Source organism: Zeus faber, assembly GCF_960531495.2.
Source record: "Zeus faber genome assembly, chromosome: 9".
NCBI classification, from domain to species: domain Eukaryota; kingdom Metazoa; phylum Chordata; class Actinopteri; order Zeiformes; family Zeidae; genus Zeus; species Zeus faber.
The window spans coordinates 23371160-23392776 of record NC_137197.1 but is presented as its reverse complement, the minus strand read 5'-3'; the positions used below and the strand labels follow the sequence as shown (position 1 = coordinate 23392776).

At 43.6% G+C, this 21617-nt stretch overlaps 1 protein-coding gene across 2 annotated transcripts in view; it reads right to left on the bottom strand.

The window, feature by feature from the left end:
* The window catches only part of nova2 (NOVA alternative splicing regulator 2), a 68433-nt gene extending 50432 nt beyond the window's left edge, over positions 1-18001 (bottom strand). The window contains exons 1-3 of one of the 2 annotated variants that reach the window (XM_080006470.1): positions 17640-18001; positions 14820-14888; positions 280-423 (exon numbers count right to left, since the gene is read on the bottom strand). In XM_080006470.1, the coding sequence (XP_079862596.1) occupies positions 280-423; positions 14820-14888; positions 17640-17796 (370 nt within the window). In that variant the 5' untranslated portion in view covers positions 17797-18001. The remainder of the gene's footprint in view (positions 1-279; positions 424-14819; positions 14889-17639) is intronic. The other variant, XM_080006471.1, reaches the window with a different exon arrangement.
* Positions 18002-21617: the final 3616 nt, after the last annotated feature.

The following is a 21617-nucleotide window of genomic DNA, read 5'->3' as shown; positions in this document are numbered from 1 at the left end:
GCTGTAGCTGCTATAAATATGATTTTATTAGGCAGAGGTGAATCTAGGCCATAGACGTACAGCACTGAGAATCAGAACCAGCACATGGCCTCTCGGCCCAAACCCACTGGCATGATCTGATGCCACTTCAGATCTTTATCTATCTATCTATCTATCTATCTATCTATCTATCTATCTATCTATCTATCTATCTATCTATCTATCTATCTATTAATCTATCTATTAATCTATCTATCAAACAGTGTTAGATCCAGTTACAGTTGCGTCCACACTTCTTACCAGGGTAGAAGTCTTTGGATTTGGACAATTTGATGGTTGCTCCAGTCTCCTTCTGCAGTTGGACAATGGTCTGGCCTCCCTTCCCGATGATGGAGCCCGCCGCGTAGCTGGGGATCAACACCTTCAGGAAGTATTCGCCTTCCTCTGCAGCAGGAAACAGGAAACAGGAAGTGAGGGGTAGGAAGTTGGCATAAAAAATGTGAAATACAAAAAACTGAAAACAAAAAACGATGTAGACAAAAGGCCACAGTATGCATTGCTGTTGTTGGGGAAATGCACTCATTCATATTGGTTCATTTAAATTCAAACATTGAGGTCATGACCCAGAAAAAGGTCATCACGTTTGTGTTTGCTCCAGAGTGGAAGTCTGCGGATAAGTGAAGAAACCGCAAGATAGGAAGTGAGTTGGGTGAAAGGGACAAGGGGGTCATGTTAGTGCCACACGGCTGCACAGTGGCGGAACCATTTGTTTGTCTGTATTCTCTGCCATCACCGCGTCACCGTCGTTCTCTTCACCCATTCTGTGCAACAACTGCTCAAGATTTCCCCGAGACAAATAAAACCCTCCAATTGCGTCTAATGATGATTGATATCCATGGCAACTAATCATTTCCATAATCCGATGATTCCACCCCGCTGCTATCTGTATCGCCCCCTCTCTCTCCGCCTCCCTCTTTTCTCTCCGCATGTCCATTTCTGCATGCCTCGGAACACTCTCTCCAGATTGGTCTGATCTAATTTCAGCGCCGGGCCTGAGGAATCTGTTCCTCATCACCGCCTTGGCACGCGGAAAGAGTTGCGGAATATGGCGGTCGCCGATTTGTTATTGAAGCTAATCAGATTCAGGCGATAGTTATGAGCCCACCATCGCACACGTGCACATAGCATCACACAACGCGGGAGGCCCGGCCGCCACCCAGACATTTGCGCGCACCTGCGTGCAAATATGAGGGAAAACTGGTAGGAACTGTCCAGACAATCAGAAACTGACATAGCTTCAGCCATAAAACTCATCACAGCACCTGCTTAAGATTCACTGTTGGATAAAAGGTTTTTACCAAAAACTCCATTCCAAGCTCCCTTTTGCTGGTTGTTTTGCTGAAGCCCTAATGCAATGTTTTCTCAATCCGGTCCTCGAGTACCAATCATCCTTTGAGATTGAGCTCCCGACTCTGCCATTGCAATTGAGGTCCAAAGATTCCGATGACGCCACACTGGGGTCAGGTGTACAAGTGGAGTGGGCGCTAGAACTTGAAGGTCGGGTCTTTCCTGAGGACTTGATTAAAGGACGCGGCTCTGACAGCGCCAATAAAGTTCAAATTTACAAGCAAGGTTGAGGTTTCTTCCAGAGAACCAGCGTCAGGTTGGTTTTGTTAAGCTAAGTGTGAATCAAACAATAGATGCAAACGCAAAAGTACGTACAAAACGCAAGCACAACAACGATGTTGATACTGGAAAGATTTTGATCTCAACTGTAAGTTTCTGTAGAAGCACTTAGAAATTATGTTCAACCGATAGGACACAACGCAAACTCACATTCTAATCCCTGAGCTAAAGTTCCTCTCAGAAGCCGCTCGCTGAACGTCTCTCGGCGTCATATATTTTACCAGCTTCATTACAACGTTGTAACAGATTTCCATGTCCATGTGTAAAAGCAGCGCATCCTTGTCATCATGTGGAGAAAATGACACCCATCGTGACGCCTCCAGCTCCTTTAAGGGTTTTAAATCTGATTTACTGGTGCAATGTCTCTTTAAACCGCCACCGCGATCCTCTGTGCGTCTCGCTCGACTCCCCGGTCGACGGTATTCTTCATATTTGATAATACAGGACACAGAACCTCGGGAGGCAGATTAAAATAGGATTATCATTACCGAGGCACACTCTCTCCATGGGAAAGGCACCTTGTAACAACTGCTGTTCTCCGTCTGCCGTTTAAAAACTAATGACAGTTTACTGGGAAATTACACTGAACAATTTATTGGGATTCCTACAGAACTGTATATCTTTTTGGTTAAAACATACCGCGCTTTCCATTAACCCGACAACAAACCCGACTGTTGTTTTGGGGAGCCAGATTGTCACACCTAGTGTGTAGGCCTGTTTAAAACATTTGATCTCTTTAGCATGTTATCTATCTCATCTATTTTTTGTATGTACGTCTTGTTTTTAGCCTTTTATTTCAATTATTTTATTCTTCTTTGCTTTTATATAATGTATTTTATGCGTTATGTAAAACACTTTGAATTCTCCCTTGTGTATGAAACTTCCCTTTCCTCTGGAAATTGAACAGTTCAAGTGTGTTACTCACCCTAAAAAAATCTTTTGTTTCCTTTTACATCTGTTTTGCGGGAAAATGACACTTCCTTTCAAAAACAACACATTTTAAATTGGACCTGTTTTAGCCCTCCGGTGTTACTCTTTCATAAATCGATTTCCAAAATGGAGACGTTGTAAAACACTGCTTTTCGACGATTGCCGTTGGACAGTGCGCTTATCCCACGGTGTGTTTTCAGGCTGGCTGAGAGCCCCGAACAGCTGTTACACTCCAACCAGGAACATAATACAACCCTGACCTTCCTCATCGGCACCGGTGATGATGTCACATGCACGGCTGGCGTCCCAGGCACGGAGAGACAGAAATCTACAGTTTACACAACATCTCTTTAACAAACAGCCTTTTACAATCAATCTCTATTTGATTTATTTTCTGTTCTTTATTTGCCCTTTTTCCCCCCTGGTTTTGAGGTTTCAAATTCTGCACGTAGAGAAATATACTATTTAAATTATGTTAAAGTTAAATGTATGAGATTTACGTGAAATACATGGAACCATTAAATTACAGGCAGCATGTATGATGTTACCAGTGGTGGAAGAAGTACTCGGACCTTTTACTTAAGTAAAACTTCTAATACCTTGACACAAAATTACTCCAGCAAAGTCAAAGTACTACATTAACCAGTCCACCTCAGTAAAAGTATATAAGTGCTTGCTCTCTAATATATCTAAAATACAGCATTACAGTAAGTGCCGAATGTACCTTTGTTCTGCAGATGAGTGCTCATGCAGACCCTGATGACAGTTTATATGTTAGGGTGTTAGAAACATAGGAGAGTAAAAAGTAAAAACGATGGATAGTACAGAAAATAAATGTTCGTACTTGGTGACAGAACTGTGTACATACTCCATGTGTTTTTGTTCAATTTTGGTTCCTTTTAACCCATGTCTTTTTTTTTTTCTCCCTGTTTCTCCACCTGACCCCGCGTTCCTCTTTCTCTGGTCCTTCTTTATACACCTCTGTCATCCGCCGCGCTTCATCTTTTGCTTTCTTCTTTTCCTCTCGTTTCTTCCTACCTTTCCCCACTGCTCCCCTCCTCAATGCTCCCTCTCCCCTCCCATCATCTGCTATGTGTCCTTCCACTCCCTGAATCCTCTGTTGCCTTCTGCTTCTCTCCCTCCATCATGTATTCCCTTTCTCTGCCATCCAGTTATTTTTCCTTTCCCCTTCTCTCCTCCCAGCCCCACATCTCCTACCCCCCCCCCCCCCCGCCCCCCCGCCCCCACCCCTCTGTACAGTGCGTCCCACCCCCTCTCCAGATAGTGTAGCGGTAGCAGCTTTCTGCAGTGACCCACTTTGAGTGCGCAGCCTAAGACTGACCTGCTTTAGAAAGAGGCTGGCTAATTATAGCCACCCCATATTAATAAGGCAGGGGGATTGATAAATAATATCACAACACAAACAACCACACACACACACACACACACACACACACACACACACACACACACACACACACACACACACACACACACACACACACACACACACACACACACACACACACACACACACACACACTTCGGACATATAAGAAGAAATTTCAGTGTTTCCTATATGTGGCTTTGGCAGGCTCGCCGACAAAGTGATATATGCATAAACCTACACTGCAACAACGCACATAAACACAATACACACACACAACAAACACACACAACAAACACACACACACACACACACACACACACACACACACACACACACACACACACACACACACACACACACACACACACACACACTCTGCCATTGCAGCAGGTGGACACACACCACCACCACCACCTCCGCAAACAGCTCCTTTCCGATGTTTTGGGCCTACGCACACCTTAACAAGCAAAACATCGTCGTCTGACCAGCGATGGACATTTGTAATTGGTCCCCAGGTGCGTCGCTGTACGCTGCCCACTGCTCCTGGCTGCCCCCCGGAGGAAGGACAAGCCAGGATGGGTTAAAAGCAGAGAACTCCCTTTCACCGGCCACCATTTGAAGCATGTGCGTGTTGGTAGCCGCATGAGTGCATGTGTTGTGGTGTGTGTGCCGTGTGATAAATAAAGAATCTTCTTCTTCTTAACAACCTGACTCATGCTCATCAACTTTATAAGGAACGGTATGAATGACTCATGTTCATCACTTGTGTACATCTGCTACCAAACTGCTATATATATATATATATATATATATATACACACACACACACACACACACACACACACACACACACACACACACACACACACACACACACACACACACACACACACACACACACACACACACACACACACACACACACACACACACACACACACACACACCAATCAGCAACAACATTAAAACCACTGACAGGTGAAGTGAATAACATCGATCATCTGGTTCCAATGGCACCTGTCAAGGGGTGGGATATATATGGCAGCAAGTGAACAGTCGGTTCCTGAAGTTGATGTGTTGGTAGCAGGAAAAATGGGCAAGCGTAAGGATCTGAAAAAGTTAATGCTGCTATGATAGAAAGGTGTCAGAACACACAGTGCACCACAGCTTGGTGTGTATGGGGCTGTGTATGCGCAGATCAGCTGAAAGCACCTACAATGGGCACGTGAGCATCTGAACTGGACCATGGTGCAATGGAAGAAGGTGGCCTGGTCTGATGATGAATCACGTTTTCTTCTACATCATGTGGATGGGCGGGGTTAGTGTCTGATCCGATGGAGCATCTGTGGGATGTGCTGGAACAACAAACCCGATCCATGGGGGCCCCACCTCCCAACTTACAGGACTTAAAGGATCTGCTGCTAACGTCTTGGTGCCAGATACCACAGGACACCTTCAGAGGTCTTGTGGAGTCCATGCCTCCACGAGTCAGAGCTGTCTTGGCGGCACGAGGGGGATCTACACAATATTAGTGGTTTATTAGTGGTGGTTTTAATGTTGTGGCTGATCGGTGTATGTATGTATGTATGTATGTATGTATGTATGTATGTATGTATGTATGTATGTATGTATGTATGTTTGTATATATACTGTGTATATATATATTTGTCTACTCCTCCTTACGAACATGATTTATGCAGGAGGCATAGAAGGGTACAAAACTCTGCCTTAAATAAAAATGCATAGAGTAGTGTTTTTTTTTTTTTTTTACTTCTAACAAGACCATCTACACATTTCAAATGTTTGGAGACTGAACAATCTCATGTTTGCATGGATGAAGTAACATTCACATTCATATAAGCTTTGTATACCTTCTTTTATAATGATAGACTGTATATTTTTTTTATTGTGGAGAGACAGGGAATGTGGGGGTAGAGAGGGGGAGAGACACACACAGCAAATGACAGCAGGCCGGATTCGCACCTGGGTTGCTGCAGGCCTGTCGCCTATGGTGTGCATGCTGATCTGGTTGAGGCAACAGGACGCCCCAGCCTTCTACGCCTTTTTAATTAATATGAAAATTACATGAAAACTTTACTCTTTTGTTCTATCGGTTACACTACTTAACAAAACCCCTAAGAAGACTGTGAGGTTTACTTCAAACAAACTTTGTTGTCCTTGACTGAATAATACGCTGGGTGTTCCTGGGCGAGGCTGGAGAAGGAAAAAAAATATATAGAAATTTTCCTGTGAATATTAATCAATGCCACTACGTAACCAGGGCAGCTGTGGTAAGCTGTGGGGTGAACAGGTTTGTTTAATGCAAAAGTTAGACTTTATTCTGTTGGGCTTAATTTTTTGTCATAACTGATAGATAGATTTTTAGTTCAAAAGCAATTTGTAAAAATGAAGAAACAAAGAAACAAGGCAAAAGGAAAGGGTTTGCACAATGCTTTGAATATTTCTCTGCAAATATTGAGTAAATTTTGGGAGGATTTAGATTATCGAATGGCATGTACAGTATAGCCATTTTTTTAATCAACATTCTTAAATGGTCTGCGTAAAAAGCTGAAAGTCAATAAAAAACACCAAACTTAAATCTGTATCGCTGCGCAGCTCATTTTAAAGCTCCTTTCGAGTGTAAAGTTGCAGCCTGCGAGTGTTGGTAGGGTCAGTGCCAGAAGCAAGTACTATATCCTGTACGTCTACGACAAAGGTGAACATCATTCGGTGCTTTATGATGTGATTTAATGTCCCGACTTCATTATGACATTTGTGTTTAAAGCGTTTCATAAATAAATCTGACCAACGTGTTCACCAAACCCATTTACAAATGGAACATTTAAAACCATTGCTGAAGTGTATTGCTTCTAAGGTACGATTTTTAGAGTACCTACAGATCAATTAAATTCAGGGGCAATGTTCATGGATGGAAAATAACAGTGTGCAAGCATGCGTTATTACTACATATAAAACATATCATCACCAATATTATTTTAATCATCCCAACATCCCATTTGATATACCCTGCCATATTTGGATGTGATTTGGATATATTGCATTAAGGTCAATGATCCGCTTGCTCGGGAGTTACTACAGTTTACCTGTAGCCCGGCAAGCATGGGGTTCTTTTTCGAGGTCACTGAAAAACAGCGTATACACGGGCATGGAACCCAGCTGACAGGTAGAACAACTTGCTTCAGCTTTGAAGCAGCTAGAATAAGAATAGCTGTGAATCAGAGACAAGCTGTGACTAATTACCCAGAGACTCCTCTTCGGAGTACGCGCCCTGTCTCAGGGTGCAGGTGATTCACAGACATCTAGATGTAACAGAGCATAACAAGTACTGTGGGAGAAGCCGATCCCCTCATGAAGCCTGATCTATTGGGGGGGACTGCTCGGCTGGCCATGCCTGACCCATCAGAGCGACTTCCCTGTGAGCAATGGAATAGTATACTATCAGTCAAGCAAATTAGTATGTCTACATGTTTAGTGCGTCTGAAACAACGGGCAACGAAGGTAACAGGACAGACTAGCTTTTACCGAAGCTGTCTTCCAATAAGGGGGCACAAGCGCAATCCCCTTGGTTGGCAGATCTGCCAGAGTAGCCTTGATTAAGAGCCTCAGCCTCCGACTGCTCCAGGGTTGCCAGTTCACCTGGGTGACACTGAATTTCCATCTTGGCCAATCACAACAGTTCATCCTGAATTTCCCCTGGGGATTAATTAAGTCTTATCTTATCTCACCTCACCGTAAATCACACAAATCAGCGCAGCAAACAGATCTTTGATTCCCCGTGCACAGTGGGTCACTTCATACTGACTAAACTCTGGATTAATTACATGTAAGCTTTCAATTAAAGGACCATAAACAAAACTGCAAATGTTGCCACTCTGCTTTTTACCGTCACAGCAGCGATGAGATGTGATCACTGCCTGAGATTTGGGGAAACTTCGAAACTAACCTGGAAACAGTTAAATATTGCGGACTCTTTTTTTTTTTTATTATCAACAAGTGCTGAACATGTGTGTTTTACATTCATAGTTACACATATACAAATGTGATGGCTTTCTGGTACAACCAAAGCATGAAGTGGTTAAGTGCTATTGAGGTTTAAATGTTTGGACTTACTGCATTTAGAAAATCGGTCGGCGCATTTTCACTTTCCACTGAAAAAGTACAACGTGTGTGTATGTGGGCGCATGTGTGTGTGTGTGTTTGTGATAGCAGCTGAGTAGTTAAATGTTTCTTTGGTTGCCGTGGCGAGCGTCTTTGTTTTCTTCCCTCCAAGCAACACGCTCACAAAAGAGAGACACATGTACTGTATCCGCACACACAAACACACTCCTATCTGGGAAGTGGCTACACACAGGAAGTACTCACATTTCCTCTTATATGTCAACAGTGTGTGTGTGTGTGTGTGTGTGTGTGTGTGTGTGTGTGTGTGTCTGCGAGGTAATGTAAGTCCAGCCCACCACACCCAGAAGTTCGCCATTAAGCGAGCCAGTAGCAGAGTTGCACGGCCAGTCGGGTCATGGAATGGCCTACATGTCTCCACAGCCTCACACAGGCACAGAAGAAAGAAAGAAGGAAAGAAAGAAAGAAAGAAAGAAAGAAAGAAAGAAAGTAAAAGACTAAGATAGAAGCTGAAGCGATAATGTTCCTGGGATGAGTGAGCAAAGAATGCACGTCTGTGTTTTTAATGTCATTATCTGTATATGTATGCAAGTTGGTATAAGTGTCTGATAAGTGAATAAGTGTGTCGTTGTGTCCTCATAAGGACAGACGTCATGTAAGCTCCTCTTAATGCGCTCTCATGTAAAGAGGACACGCGTCCTACAATGAATAATAGACAGGCATACGGTATTATAAAGTTGGTGAGTAAACAGTCCAATCTGTTGCTAGGGACCCTCCAGACCCGCGAGGCCCAGAATAGGCTTTCCACGCAGGGGGATTGGAGGCTCAAATCCTGGGATCTGGTGTCCACGGACATGGGGGGGGGGGCTATAGTAGACATTTCTGGGGGCTAAAGATCACCCTCACTGTCTGCTGCTCTTTGTCACTTTGGAGCCCATCTAAACACATGACATTAATGATCAATTTGCTCGTTAAAGTTTTCACTGGTAGCGTACTGGACTGTATCATGCTTGTGACTCGCGCTGTTACTGTCATGTTCTTGGGTAAAATGGGTAACAATATATTATATTTCTTACTGTACAACATGGATACCAAGTTATTGCACTATATTCTGATTCAACAGTCTTGATATTCTATTTATCTAAAAAAAAAGTCAAGACTTCATATCTGGAAATCATATAAATAATACAGTTACTAACTGAGTAACTTGACTTAATTTTGAATAATCTAATCGCAGCCATTGTTTATTATTTGTCTCTAGTAGTTAAAATATGCAATGGAAATCATGAGGGTTTCGAGTTTTTTTTTGTTTTTTAAACCTTCATATCGTGCCGCTGCGGCGTCCACAGCGTGTGCGGATCGATTATAATTGTTAATACTGCAGTAAAATACCTTTTTTATATTTAATACATTTTAAAAAATGGGATTTGAATGTCCCTTCATGCAGGTACCGTAAATGTTTCAAACTATAGCTTGCCACTCGGCACTGTCCTTTCCCTACATGTTTGTATTTTTTTCTCTCTATCTTTTGCTCGTTCGGACCCCCTCTCCAGGCAGCGTTTGGGGGGTGATGGTGTGTGTGTGTGTGTGTGTGGGCACATGGCTCTGGGGACTTGGAAAATATTCATCTCCTCTAAGCAGAGAGGGTTGGGGGGTTGCAGGCTTTGTCTCACACCCCCTCCCCTTCGGTCCTCCACTCCTTTGTTGGGCGGTAGAGCATCGAGGCCTGCGCACGCACACGCACGCACAGGCACGCACACACACACACACACACACACACACACACACACACACACACACACACACACACACACACACACACACACACACACACACACACACACACACACACACACACACACACACACACACACACACACACACACACACACACACACGTGTAAAGCTCTCCAGCAGTGAGGCTCTGGCCAGCTGTCTGTAGCCTGAAAGATGGCCCTTGTCACTCCTAAACACTAAGAGCATGGAGACAACGGATAGGCTAGAGAAAATGTTTGGGTTTTTTTTTTTGTTTCTCTGACTCTTCTCTGATGTCAGGGTTAAGATTTATGCAGTTTTTATATTCAACTGTTCAAATTAAAATTCTTATTTTAAATATTTAATTGACCTTCTGAGAGTATAACAAATTCAGAGAGAGCTGGAGATTTTCTTACAATGAAAGTATTGTGTTGGGGGGGATACTAAATTATTAAAGAACATACACGATTCTCGTATTTTGAATAATTAGCTGCTGGTAATTAATTTTTTTCCTCCGAAATGAACTGACATTCAGCGTTTGCGGAATGAACTAATCAATGACAGATATGATGAATGAACATTCCCTCCAGCCTTGAAAAATATGAAATATCCCGGAGATTTTTTTTTTTGCCACAAAAGGGGGCTAGCAATTGTCATAACAGCCCCCCAAAAAGAAACTTGGAACTGAGGGTAGAAAAAAAAAACTCTCTCCACTAGATTTGGTGTTTTACATCAGAACTAGCCAATGAGAAGCCTCGATATTAAAATGATGGTGGCTGCTTTGGCGTCTATATTTGTATCGCCATGGACACGGGGGTGATATTAACAAAGCTAGTAAAAAGAGATGCCGCCTCCTTTGTGTGTGTGTGTGTGTGTGTGTGTGTGTGTGTGCGTGTGCGCGCATGTGTGCTGTGTGCAGGGCTATTCGGGAGGAAAGGGGGCCCTGCCAATCCTCCCTGCTGCATCGCTCCTTTCATCCCTCCCTCATCCATATTCCGCTCCATCTCTCGTTCCGTCCTGACCAATCTGTGAACAACTAGCTACAACAGGCGTCGCACTCCACCAATCATGTGCCTCCCTTTGTAAGCGTACCCCCGCCTACTAGCGCCTTCACCCCACCCTGTACAATGGCGCCGCTTTTTTTTTTTTTACCTTTGACGCAGTGGTTTAGAGAGGAGGTAGAGCGGGAGAAGAAGCTGCCGTTACCGATAGAACGCAGTTGACAAATCCATCGGCGGCCACAGTAACAGTTGCGGAGCAAGCGTCATCAGTGGCAGCCGCCGATTGATAGAGGGATGGAGTGTGTGTTTGTTTGGGGGGGTTGGGGGATTGGAGGATGAAGAGGTGGCAGTATGAGGCGGGTGAGGGAGGAGGAGTCATGATGGCCCGAAGTAGAACATGATTAGTATGGATGAAGAGGAGAGAACAGGGGGGGGGGGGTTCTGGACGGGGTCTGGGCGGGTACAGGGCGGGGGTGCTGCCGAAAGACACACAGGCGAATAAAAAGCTGCGTCGCGGAGGAAAGGGAACGGCGTGTTCCGAAATACAGATGTGCGGCTCACAAACTCTGGGTTCTCTGTGTCAATCAACGCGGGCTGCAAAATGTTACAAATCCATTTACTTGGGAGGGTGAAAAATGCTACGACATTCTAAACCAGTGGCATTCCAAAATGGAGTCTAATTCGATATCGGTTGTTTGTTTTTTTTGATTATAAATAATCAAATTTTTGACCCCAAAAACTGGCTTGTAAAATGAAGGTTTGCACAATATATTTCTTTGAAAAACATGCAACTCCAAGGAGACATAAGAAAAGCTCTTTGGTAATGGTTTGAGAAGTGGCTCTCCGTGTTCTGATTCCACATAATAGTGTGGTCTCCATTTTGGAGAGGCTGTTTATTATTCTGCCCTGTTCAAAGACAAATGCAAGGCTTCCTCCCCTGTCTTGCCAATGGATCAATGGCCTGTATGCCTAAAAAGGTGCTCCACTCTGTTCTAGGTGCAACAGAAAACACTAACCTCACCAAGGATCAATACCGTCAAAGGCCTTGTCTCATACGCTGAGGGCTCAATAAAGGCTGCGCATTAGTGTGTGTGTGTGTGTGTGTGTGTGTGTGTGTCTACGTATATAAAGAAGGAATACATTAATAAGTCACAAATTGCACACAACCACACACAACACAACATATAGAGACAGCCACAAACACAATTAGGGGTAAAGACACATACCGCCATATGCACATAATGCGTGCGCACACACACACACACACACACACACACACACACACACTCACACACTCACACACTCACACACTCACACACACAGACACACACACACACACACAAATCTTCCAGTGCACTCCTAGTAAACTATAATGTCACTTGGCAAGGGCAACCCCCCTCCTCCTTCTTCTCAACATTGGCCACTAATGGCAAAGCATTGCCAGTATATCCATTTACTAAATGAACGTTTTATATCTCGGAGCCCACGACTGGAGAGGAGGGGAAGGGATGCACTGTAATGTAAGGAGAGCTGAGGTAAAGAATGCAATAAGGGAGAAACTGCAGAATCCAATCAGCAAAGATCTCCCTGACTGTTAAACTAAACGATGGTAGAACCCAGCATTAACTCACCTCCTGCATCAAAGGTTTTTATAAAACGGCTTACTCACTTGTGCTTTTGCTGTTTTTCTTAACATTTGGTCCTGAATGACGTTCCTCATTGTACTGTGCGTCATAGTTACAGCAGAAATTTGGAATAAAAGCTGGCTGAATGATGTCCAAGTCCACATGTGGTTCATTATCGTGATTTCAACAGTAAACGAAGCATGATCTCAGTCCCAAGTCTTTATTTTTTTCCACCATAATAAATTTATTAATCATAAATTGTGTTTCTTTGAAATTGTGATATGTTCATTTTATGTGGCATCACTCAAAGACAAATAAACTAAACGATAATGTTGACTCCTTGTCAGTAATAGCAATGGAGACTTTAATATTTCAGTAAAACGTTGAGATAAAGATGACTTCGGTAAATCTAATTCCCAGTATCCTGAACGCAGAGCTGCCTATACAGCCTGGTCAGATGCTTCCTCTGCTGTCCCCTGGCACGAAGCACCGTGTCCTGTTGTTTCTGGACCAACTGTGTCAGTGTGCTCAGCATTGTGTTAATTGTTGATGAGGCTCTGCGACAATCATACCAAAGCTAACTGCTGTTACTATCCTTGCCAAATAATGACGTTCAGAATGTGACTCTTCACTGCGATCCAGTGATCCTGCGTTTGCACCTTGGCTAGTTAAATCCCCTGTGAAGGAACGGAATTGCTCAACTGGTCATTGGCTGCATGTCACCGAGAACCATGGTGATAATAACAAGTCTTGCTGTGTACTGTGGACCGCCTCTAGCGGTTAAAATACAATGGCAGATCCAATAAAAATCAAGAATAAACAAAACTAGTTAAATGGTGAATTAATGTTGAGAAACCAAAATCTCATTGCAGCCAATCAGTTATGAATACACGTGCAGATCAACACACTCGAGACATGTTTGCCAAAGCTCTGCGAAAAATAAACATGTCAGTGTGAATCCACCTTGCAGTATTTATACCCATGTAAAGTCTGCTATGAATCAGGAGTGTGTGTGTGTGTGTGTTTGTGTGCATGTGTGTGCGTGTGTGCGTGTGTCTGTATAAATTAAGAGGTTGCTGAGATTTAAAAAGGAGAATAGGGAGGCTTTTAAATCAGGCCACTGTCATTGATATATTTGTCTTCAAGACTGAACGTTTTTTATTAGACGTGGTCTGATTTATGCACCACGCCACCGCGGCATTCCCCTGTCTCCTCCACACTAGCTAACATCCCCTAACGGACGTACATAACGCCGGAGGGGGAAAAAAAAAGATCTGACCGGCTTTCCAATAGGTCATCTGTGCCAAGTGAACGTCACTTTTCTTTTCTTTTCTTTCCCCCCTCACACTGATTCGGACCGGCTCTGGACACAAACCAGTTTAGAGTGCAATGGAAAAATGGAAAATTCCAAATCATCTATTTTGTCTTCTTTTGATTAGGTTTCCACTCTCCGTTTTTCACCATGGTTCCCACACAATGCATACGTCTCATTCTCATGAAGCCCTCTGCAAACTTGTATTTTTGCAAAAATGTTGTTTTTTTGTGCAAAAAATACAACCACTTACCAGGTAGGTGTCAGACATTTTAAGTTCACTGATGTGGTATTGTTGCAAAACAATTTCCTCAATGCAATGAAATGGTTTTAACGTGTCAACGTTAGTGGCATTTTAATGGCTTGTTAAAGAAAATCCTTGACAGAAAGGTGATCTGGAATATTTATATTTTAGTCCTAAAATTCATGTCATATTGCTTTATCCCAACAACACTGTGAATGCATACTGTAACCACCGTCAATCACACTTACAAACAAACTCAAAGAACAGTCAGTGGACCTTTAAACACAATTTTAAAAACATTGCACTGGTAAATCCAATAGTTTGGATGATATGGTTAGCATGGGTTGAAGGCCATTTTGGCTTTTCATCTGAGTGATAATGTTGAATATCATGATAAAAAATAAACACTGAATTTGTATAAAAAGCATGGAAATGGATGTTATGGACTTGATAACATACGATATAAACAGCACAGGCATGCATCATTCTGGATAATGAATAGAATGTGATGTTGTTATGCTGGATAACGTGTTACTAATTTACACGTTGTGCCCTGCAGCAATAAAAGCACCAGATTTACAGCAATTCATAATCTGTTAGGGTTTGGATCCGTTTCTGGAACCTTCTTTTTCAGGCTATGGCCTCTCTTTGACAAACAAGACCATCTCAGGTGTGTAGCCCCACCCCAACCCCAGTCCTGTATCGAAGAAAGTAAGTAAAGAAAAGAAGTAAAAGATCAAAATCAAAGGGTCTCTCTTACCATGAGTGTCAGTTTCTTGGTGAGGGAATAGAATGCCTTCAGTTTCAAATAGGGGCTGCAGGAAGGCCACTACAGAGAGAGGAAGCACAGGGGAGGAGGGGGGGGTGTGTGGCATGAAACAACCAAACTTATCTCTTTACAGCACTTTGACTTTCTTATTTAGTGAAGCAACACTGCAGCGTAGTGTCTCTAAGCGAAGCTCAAATATTTTTCAAGCTGATAAAAACTGTTTTTTTAAAGCCTTTTGGATGAAACTTAGTTTAAATAATATTCTGCACCAAAGGTCTGGTCCGTGCTTTAGGTTAGAGTTCATATAGGACAGGCCAATATTTTAAAATCTCAAGATACAAGGGCTTTTTTTTTTTTTTTTTAATCATTACTCTCCGGAAAATAAAATAGGAAGCAATTAATGATAAATAGTATAGCTATTTGGACTTGTGATTTGCGCTTTTATTTTGGTAATCAGATCCCACCGAGGAAATAAACACTGCCATTATTGGACGGCAGCAAGAGGCTTTGATGTGGAAATATCTATTCAGCCAGGTTGAGAGCATCATGCAAATTAAATTCTTACATAGCGCCCATTCCAGGGCGACGCTGAAAGCAAAACAAGAAAACATTTTTAGACACAGTCAATAAATGAGCATTAAATTAGCCGTCATTACAAAATTGTGCATAAAGGATGCGCGGGCGAACGCAACTCTTTCTCTCTTTTGTCGTTGTTTGTATTGAGGTCAGAATGAACAACTTCATTTTTAACCAAATGTCGGCCGTTGTGCCGCGACTACGACGGGTGGGGGTGGGGGGGGGGGTGAGGGGGGGGCTGTGCACTGCTGTCCTTGTGACCCCCGGTGATGAGAACTGCAGCCATCCACTCTGTTTGACTAAAAGCCTGGTAGCCATGCTCGCAATGTTCATTCCAACCTTTTCATTTATCTAAATGGATGAGCTGCCTGGCTGTTATACGCCGACAATGGTCCCCGGGGAGAGACTCTTGGTTTTTAGATACAGTGAGGAACGCCTTTAGCGCTCAAACAGCAAGGCATCGATCTGCCTTTAAACAACACCATCTTAACCCTCTGCACCGCTCCCCCCATGACGGCCATGGTGCTTCGCAGCCTACAGCCATGTTAGCCTAGAGTCTAGTATCACAAATATTACTCCTAGCGAGAAGGGTTCTATTTGCTTTGTGACACGAGGACCCTGTTAAAGAAAATGAAAAGAAGCTGCTGGTCATGTAAAGAAGCTGCAAATGCTCAAAATATATTTGTGTTTACATTTGTGTACATAGGTACTCTTTATCAGTGACCGGCATGGCTGTGGACATTGTGACCTATACATCTTCGTCCCAATCATGTCTCTCAGTATGACCTGAGGAGGTCGCTCACTGAAAACATGGAGGTTGCTCTGTGATTCTTTTTTGTGCACCCAAGGGATAACTGACCCTTGACCTGTGGCTCTAACCTTGAATAAGTCTAATGGATTAGTCAAATTTATTATATATTTCCCCACATCTTGACAATGACAGTACTTCGTTCTCACCATAACCTAAAGAGGTGGCCCAAAATAATACCATAGCTGACTGAAGAGAACATTCCCTACATCTTGAACCACAGGCCCAAAACGTAATATATGTGAACAATATTCTGTATTAACGATACATTTGGAGGTGTATTGTATGTCTAAATGTCCATGATGGGGTGCATGGTCGGAGTACGGATGATTGTAATGCCTGATGATGAGAATGCTTGGCGCATGACAGCATGTAAACAAAAACCAAATATGGTGATTTCCATGGTGACATATCAATATTCCATACAAACCAGATAATAACGAATAAAACACAATTGGACCACTTGGATAACTGTTATCTTCCAAAATGTGACCCTTAATATGTTCCATTTTGTCAAATTGTAAAAAAGATAATGCCATGCTCGGGCAAATCTTCCCCCCTGTCATGTCTGTCAGTATAACCCGAGGAAGCCGCTCACTGAAAACATCCAGGTCTAGACAGTATTTGGATCACTTCCCTCTGTAATCCTTTTTTGTGTGCACCAAAAAGGGATTATTGACCTTTAACCTATGGCTCTAAATGTTCCCTTGAAAACCTAGCTTGAATAAATCAAATTAATTAACCATCAGATTTTATATTTTCACACATATTGACAAAATGTTACCATTAATATGCTACACTCCTGCTGCCAAATTGAAATAATACAAAGAATACAAATAATAATAATAATAATTATTATTATTATAATAATGAAAACAATGCCCAGCAGTAACAATACATGCATCTTGAGCTGTCCTGCTTCATTCAGGATGTTTTGTTGTGGTGTTTGTCTGTCCGCTTGTGTAATTGTGCACAAAGAGGCTCTGGTGGTTGATGTGTGAGATTATCACAAGGTCATCCGTCGACGGGGATGAGGCTGGGATCACGCACCAGCCTCGAGTCTGGCTTCCACTTGTTTACATTCTGGGTTATTTTGGGTTTCTAGTGTGGACGCGGTTCGCTCACTGGGCGACTATTTACCCAGAATGTGCGCTCCTCTCCCCCCTCTGCCCCCGGCATTGTTGTTTTGCTCTGTCTGCACAAAAGCGATAAGCCTAATATTATAATAACATTTTTTTTTTTTTTTTAATCATCAGTTATTATAGTGAAAAGTCACATCGTTTACGTTTCCCATTCCCACCCCGTCACTATTATTAGGGCACGCGGCTCTGATTGGGATTTAAAGAACAGAAATCAACCTGCTCTCCTTCCCCATTCCCCTGCGCCCCACGGAGAGCCGGGGTCCACGCACAGCATCCCACACTCACCTCCCGTGTTCGTGCGCTTGGTGCTGCTGGCCTCCGTGGGGGTCTCCAGCGGTCTTTTGCGCGAATCCGGCGGGTCGGACTCCATGTGCGGCTGCTGACTGTGGTGGTGAGGGTTCGAGAAGATCCCGTTCTGCTGCACTGCTCCGCCGGCCATCATTTTCGAGCCTGTGTTGTTTTTTTCCTGCTTTTTGTTTTTTTTTTTTTTGTTTGTTTTTGTTGTTATTTTTGGCTGGAGATGCGACTTATGTACCGCGTCGGAAATCCTCCGTATTTATATAACGCGACGCAGGATCCTCAGCGATTAAATTGTAGAATCGGACAACGCGTACGGCTGTTTTCTTGCGCTCTTGCTCGGATGCGACGCAAATGAAAGGAAAGCGTGTGTTCGCGATGCGGGAGCGGGCGGGAGGGTGGCTCGGAGATTCAAAAAAAAAAAAAAAAAAAAAAAAGAAAGGCGAAAAAAATCTTGAAATCCACACACACACACACAAACACACACACACACACACACACGCACACACACACGCACACACACACGCACACACACCAAAAAAAAAAAAGCTTCTCCGAGGAAGCGTCGGGCTGCGAAACGTACAAAAGGCGCGTCAACCGTCAATCTTCCATCAAGCTGCTGATGTGCGGGCTGGTGCGTGTCATTCCGCGGCGGCCGGAGAGAAGCGCAGAATGGTGGCGCTCCTCGGAATAAACAGTAAATAAATAAATAAAATAAAATAAAATTAAAAAAAATTACAACAAGGGTTGGGGAAAAAAAGAACCCAATTGTAAATCAACTGAGTGGAAAGCGAAAGGACGGGAACAAAAATATTTCGTACAAAAAAAAAAAAAACAGACACTGCGTTTTTTTTCTTCTTCTTCTTCTTCTTCTACGGAATCCTGTCCTGGATGCGGTTGGGGGTCCGGAGAGAGAGAGTGTGAGAGGGAGAGAGGGAGAGGGAGGGAGAGAGAGAGAGAGAGAGAGAGAGAGAGAGAGCGAGCGGGTCGTGCACGGACACAAAGCTGCAGAGAATGAGAGGTACGGTGGGTGGTGTGTGTGTTGGTTTTTTTTTTTCTTCCCCCCTCGTCGTCCCTCGGTGAAGATGCTGCAGAGTCTCTCGTTCAGAGCATCCCTGCGCTGACTGGCTGGCCGGTGACGTCAGAGGGAGAGAGAGAGAGAGAGAGAGAGGGATAGACTATTGTCGTCTGCATCCTTATTTGTATTTATATATCTACGTGGTTCTTAATTTCCACGTCTACATTTTTGTACATTAATTTAGGTTAGCTTTACATATATACGTGTGTGTGTGTGTGTGTGTGTGTATATATATATGCTATACTACTACAGCATTATTTATTTTCTTCTATGTTTTAAATCAGTTTAACGTGTGTAATCTACATTTTTCTGTTTTTATTTGAGATTATACTCTTCACTTTTTCTTTTTCGTTCACAATGTAAACGTATTGTTTGTATTTGAACTGAGAGAGAGAGAGAGAGAGAGAGCGAGAGAGATGGCGGGGAGGGAGGGGGAGAGAGAGAGCCGCCCTCCCCCGATCGCCATTGGACGGGGCCAGGTTTCCTCCGGTAAATCGGAAAGGGCGCCGCTGACCGGGAGAGTCACGTGACGGCGGAAGGGCGAGCGGAGGATGCTGCGCGAGGACGGAAGCGGCGCTCGGGGTCTCGCTCGTCGGCGGCCGCGGGGAGCGAGAACGGAGGCGCTGCGCGGGGATGCGCGCCCGTTGTCGCTTTCCAAGGTCTGTAGCGCTGCCTGTGGCGGGACCCGACAGCTGGAAGAATTTATCATCATGATAATGGGGCTTTTACGTTGAACTTGGCGTTATGGCAACCTGTTCTCAAACTAAAACTGAAGATTTTTCAAATAAAACCCCCCCCCCGATGTTTCAGGTCTCATATCTGAGGGGATGTCTAAACCTCTTGAATCTTCTTGTCGAGGCACGTTTATTTGTACTGAACATCTCATACACAAGGGCAATTCAAAGTGGTTTACAGAAGGCATAAAAACACATTGTATAAAAGCTGTTAAAAGCCGTGGACCGTGTTGACCGCTTAATCGTCCCTTAACACCTTCAATATCCCATACTGCAGTTTGCTTATGTCAGGAAACAATTACTACAAAAAGACAAAGGGTTAAAGTGCAATTAAAAACAGGCTCACAGTTTTGATTTACCGAAAATCAGTTGCAAATATCACCATTTTGGGTCCGGATTTGACCAAAAATCATTAAGTTAATGATTTGTGTATCACATGTGATAACCTGATTTCAAATGCTAATAGGGAATTACCACCCAACCCTATGATACCCTGCATGGATCTATGCTCAGAAGAACAATGAGGCCTCGCCCACAATAACTTTACCTGTGGGATAGCAGGCTACATGAAGGATGGGCGGTACCTCCATATTGACGTTTGTCTGTCAGCAGTATTGTATCTGCATTAAAATAAGACTGCAATACAGTGAAAACCAATTTATAGTTCAAATGGCCATGGTGAAAACAACGGAAATACCACAAAATGAATTCAGATATATGAAGTTTTGTTATTTGGGAAAAAAAAAAAAAAGAGTTTTGGTCTGATAACAGACTACACTAAACCACAGTTTCATGTGATGGAGCTCAGCTGGATGGGATTTTATAAAATTCCCAAATATCATCATGATAACAAATCCTTCCATACCGTCCTGCCCAAATGTCAACCCAGATGAACAAAATCTGTCTTTTTGTAGTTCTGCATGAGCAGTGAGTAAGTACGACTCCAGTGAGCCGCTGCAGTGAGCGACCTGTTCCTACCTGCTTGCTGTCGTGTCACCCACCTGTGCGTGCTGCTCTGGCCATTTCCATGCGCGCGTCGCTCTGCGTGGAGATGAAGGCGCTATATCCTCCCGCGCCGCGAGTCGTCTGATGGTGCGAACAGCGCTTCTTACAGACTCAATCTCACACACACATTCACACACTTGGCACGGCACACTCTCTCCTCTTTCTCTCCCTCGCACACACACACACACACACACACACACACACAGAAAGGCAAATACTCTGTCTTACTGTCTGCCTGTTTGTCTGACTGACTGACTGTCTGTCTGTCTGTCTGTCTGTCTGTCTGTCTGTCTGTCTGTCTGTCTGATTGTCTCTCTCTATCTCTCTTTCCAGCCTTCTCTAGATGTGGAGCACCCTAATTGTATAGGCTGCCTGGGTCTGCCGCCTGTAGATTCAAGTCAAGGTGACATTGTCCTTCCTACACATAAACATGCACACGCTTGCACAAAAATGCACACACTCACACACACCCGCACGCACTCGCACGCACGCAGGCAGCCAAGCACACAGCAGCGCACAGTGGAGCAGTGCTATCTCACACTATTTCACATCGCCATGAGAAACGCCAGAGTGAGACAGTCTCTGCTTCTCTCCCGGGTAAGATCCATCGCCGTATGTCGGACTACGTGGCACATCCGAGGCAGATGTATCGCAGGCTGCACAGGAGCACCGCTGCCTAAAACAAAAACAGATATTATCTGTAAATTGAACCGAGCCACAATTTTTTTTTTTGTCATTGTTGAGAAGGCCGAACGGCCCTCAATCATGTGCCACAGTATCTATAGCTTTTGCCATGTGGGCTACTTCACATTATGAAGAAATATTGGCGTTTCGGTCATGAGCCTATTCCCCTTGGCCATATCCATCAATCAGATAAAATGTGTCTTAGGTCATTCATGCACAGGCAGATAAGAGACTGAGACCTCAAGTCAGCGGGATGTCATCCAGCATGCAGCATATGGAAAAAGTGAAGTAGCCCCATAAGCGGTAAAGCACACAGTCTAAGAACATTCTTGAGCTTTTATTAGGCTGGAGCTATGACCAGATGTGAGTGAAATTGTTTTCTACAAACTCCAGCCGCTATTTAGGGTCAGATTGCCTTAACGTAGTGTAGGGTTTGGACGGGTTTCATCATGAAATTGATTTGAC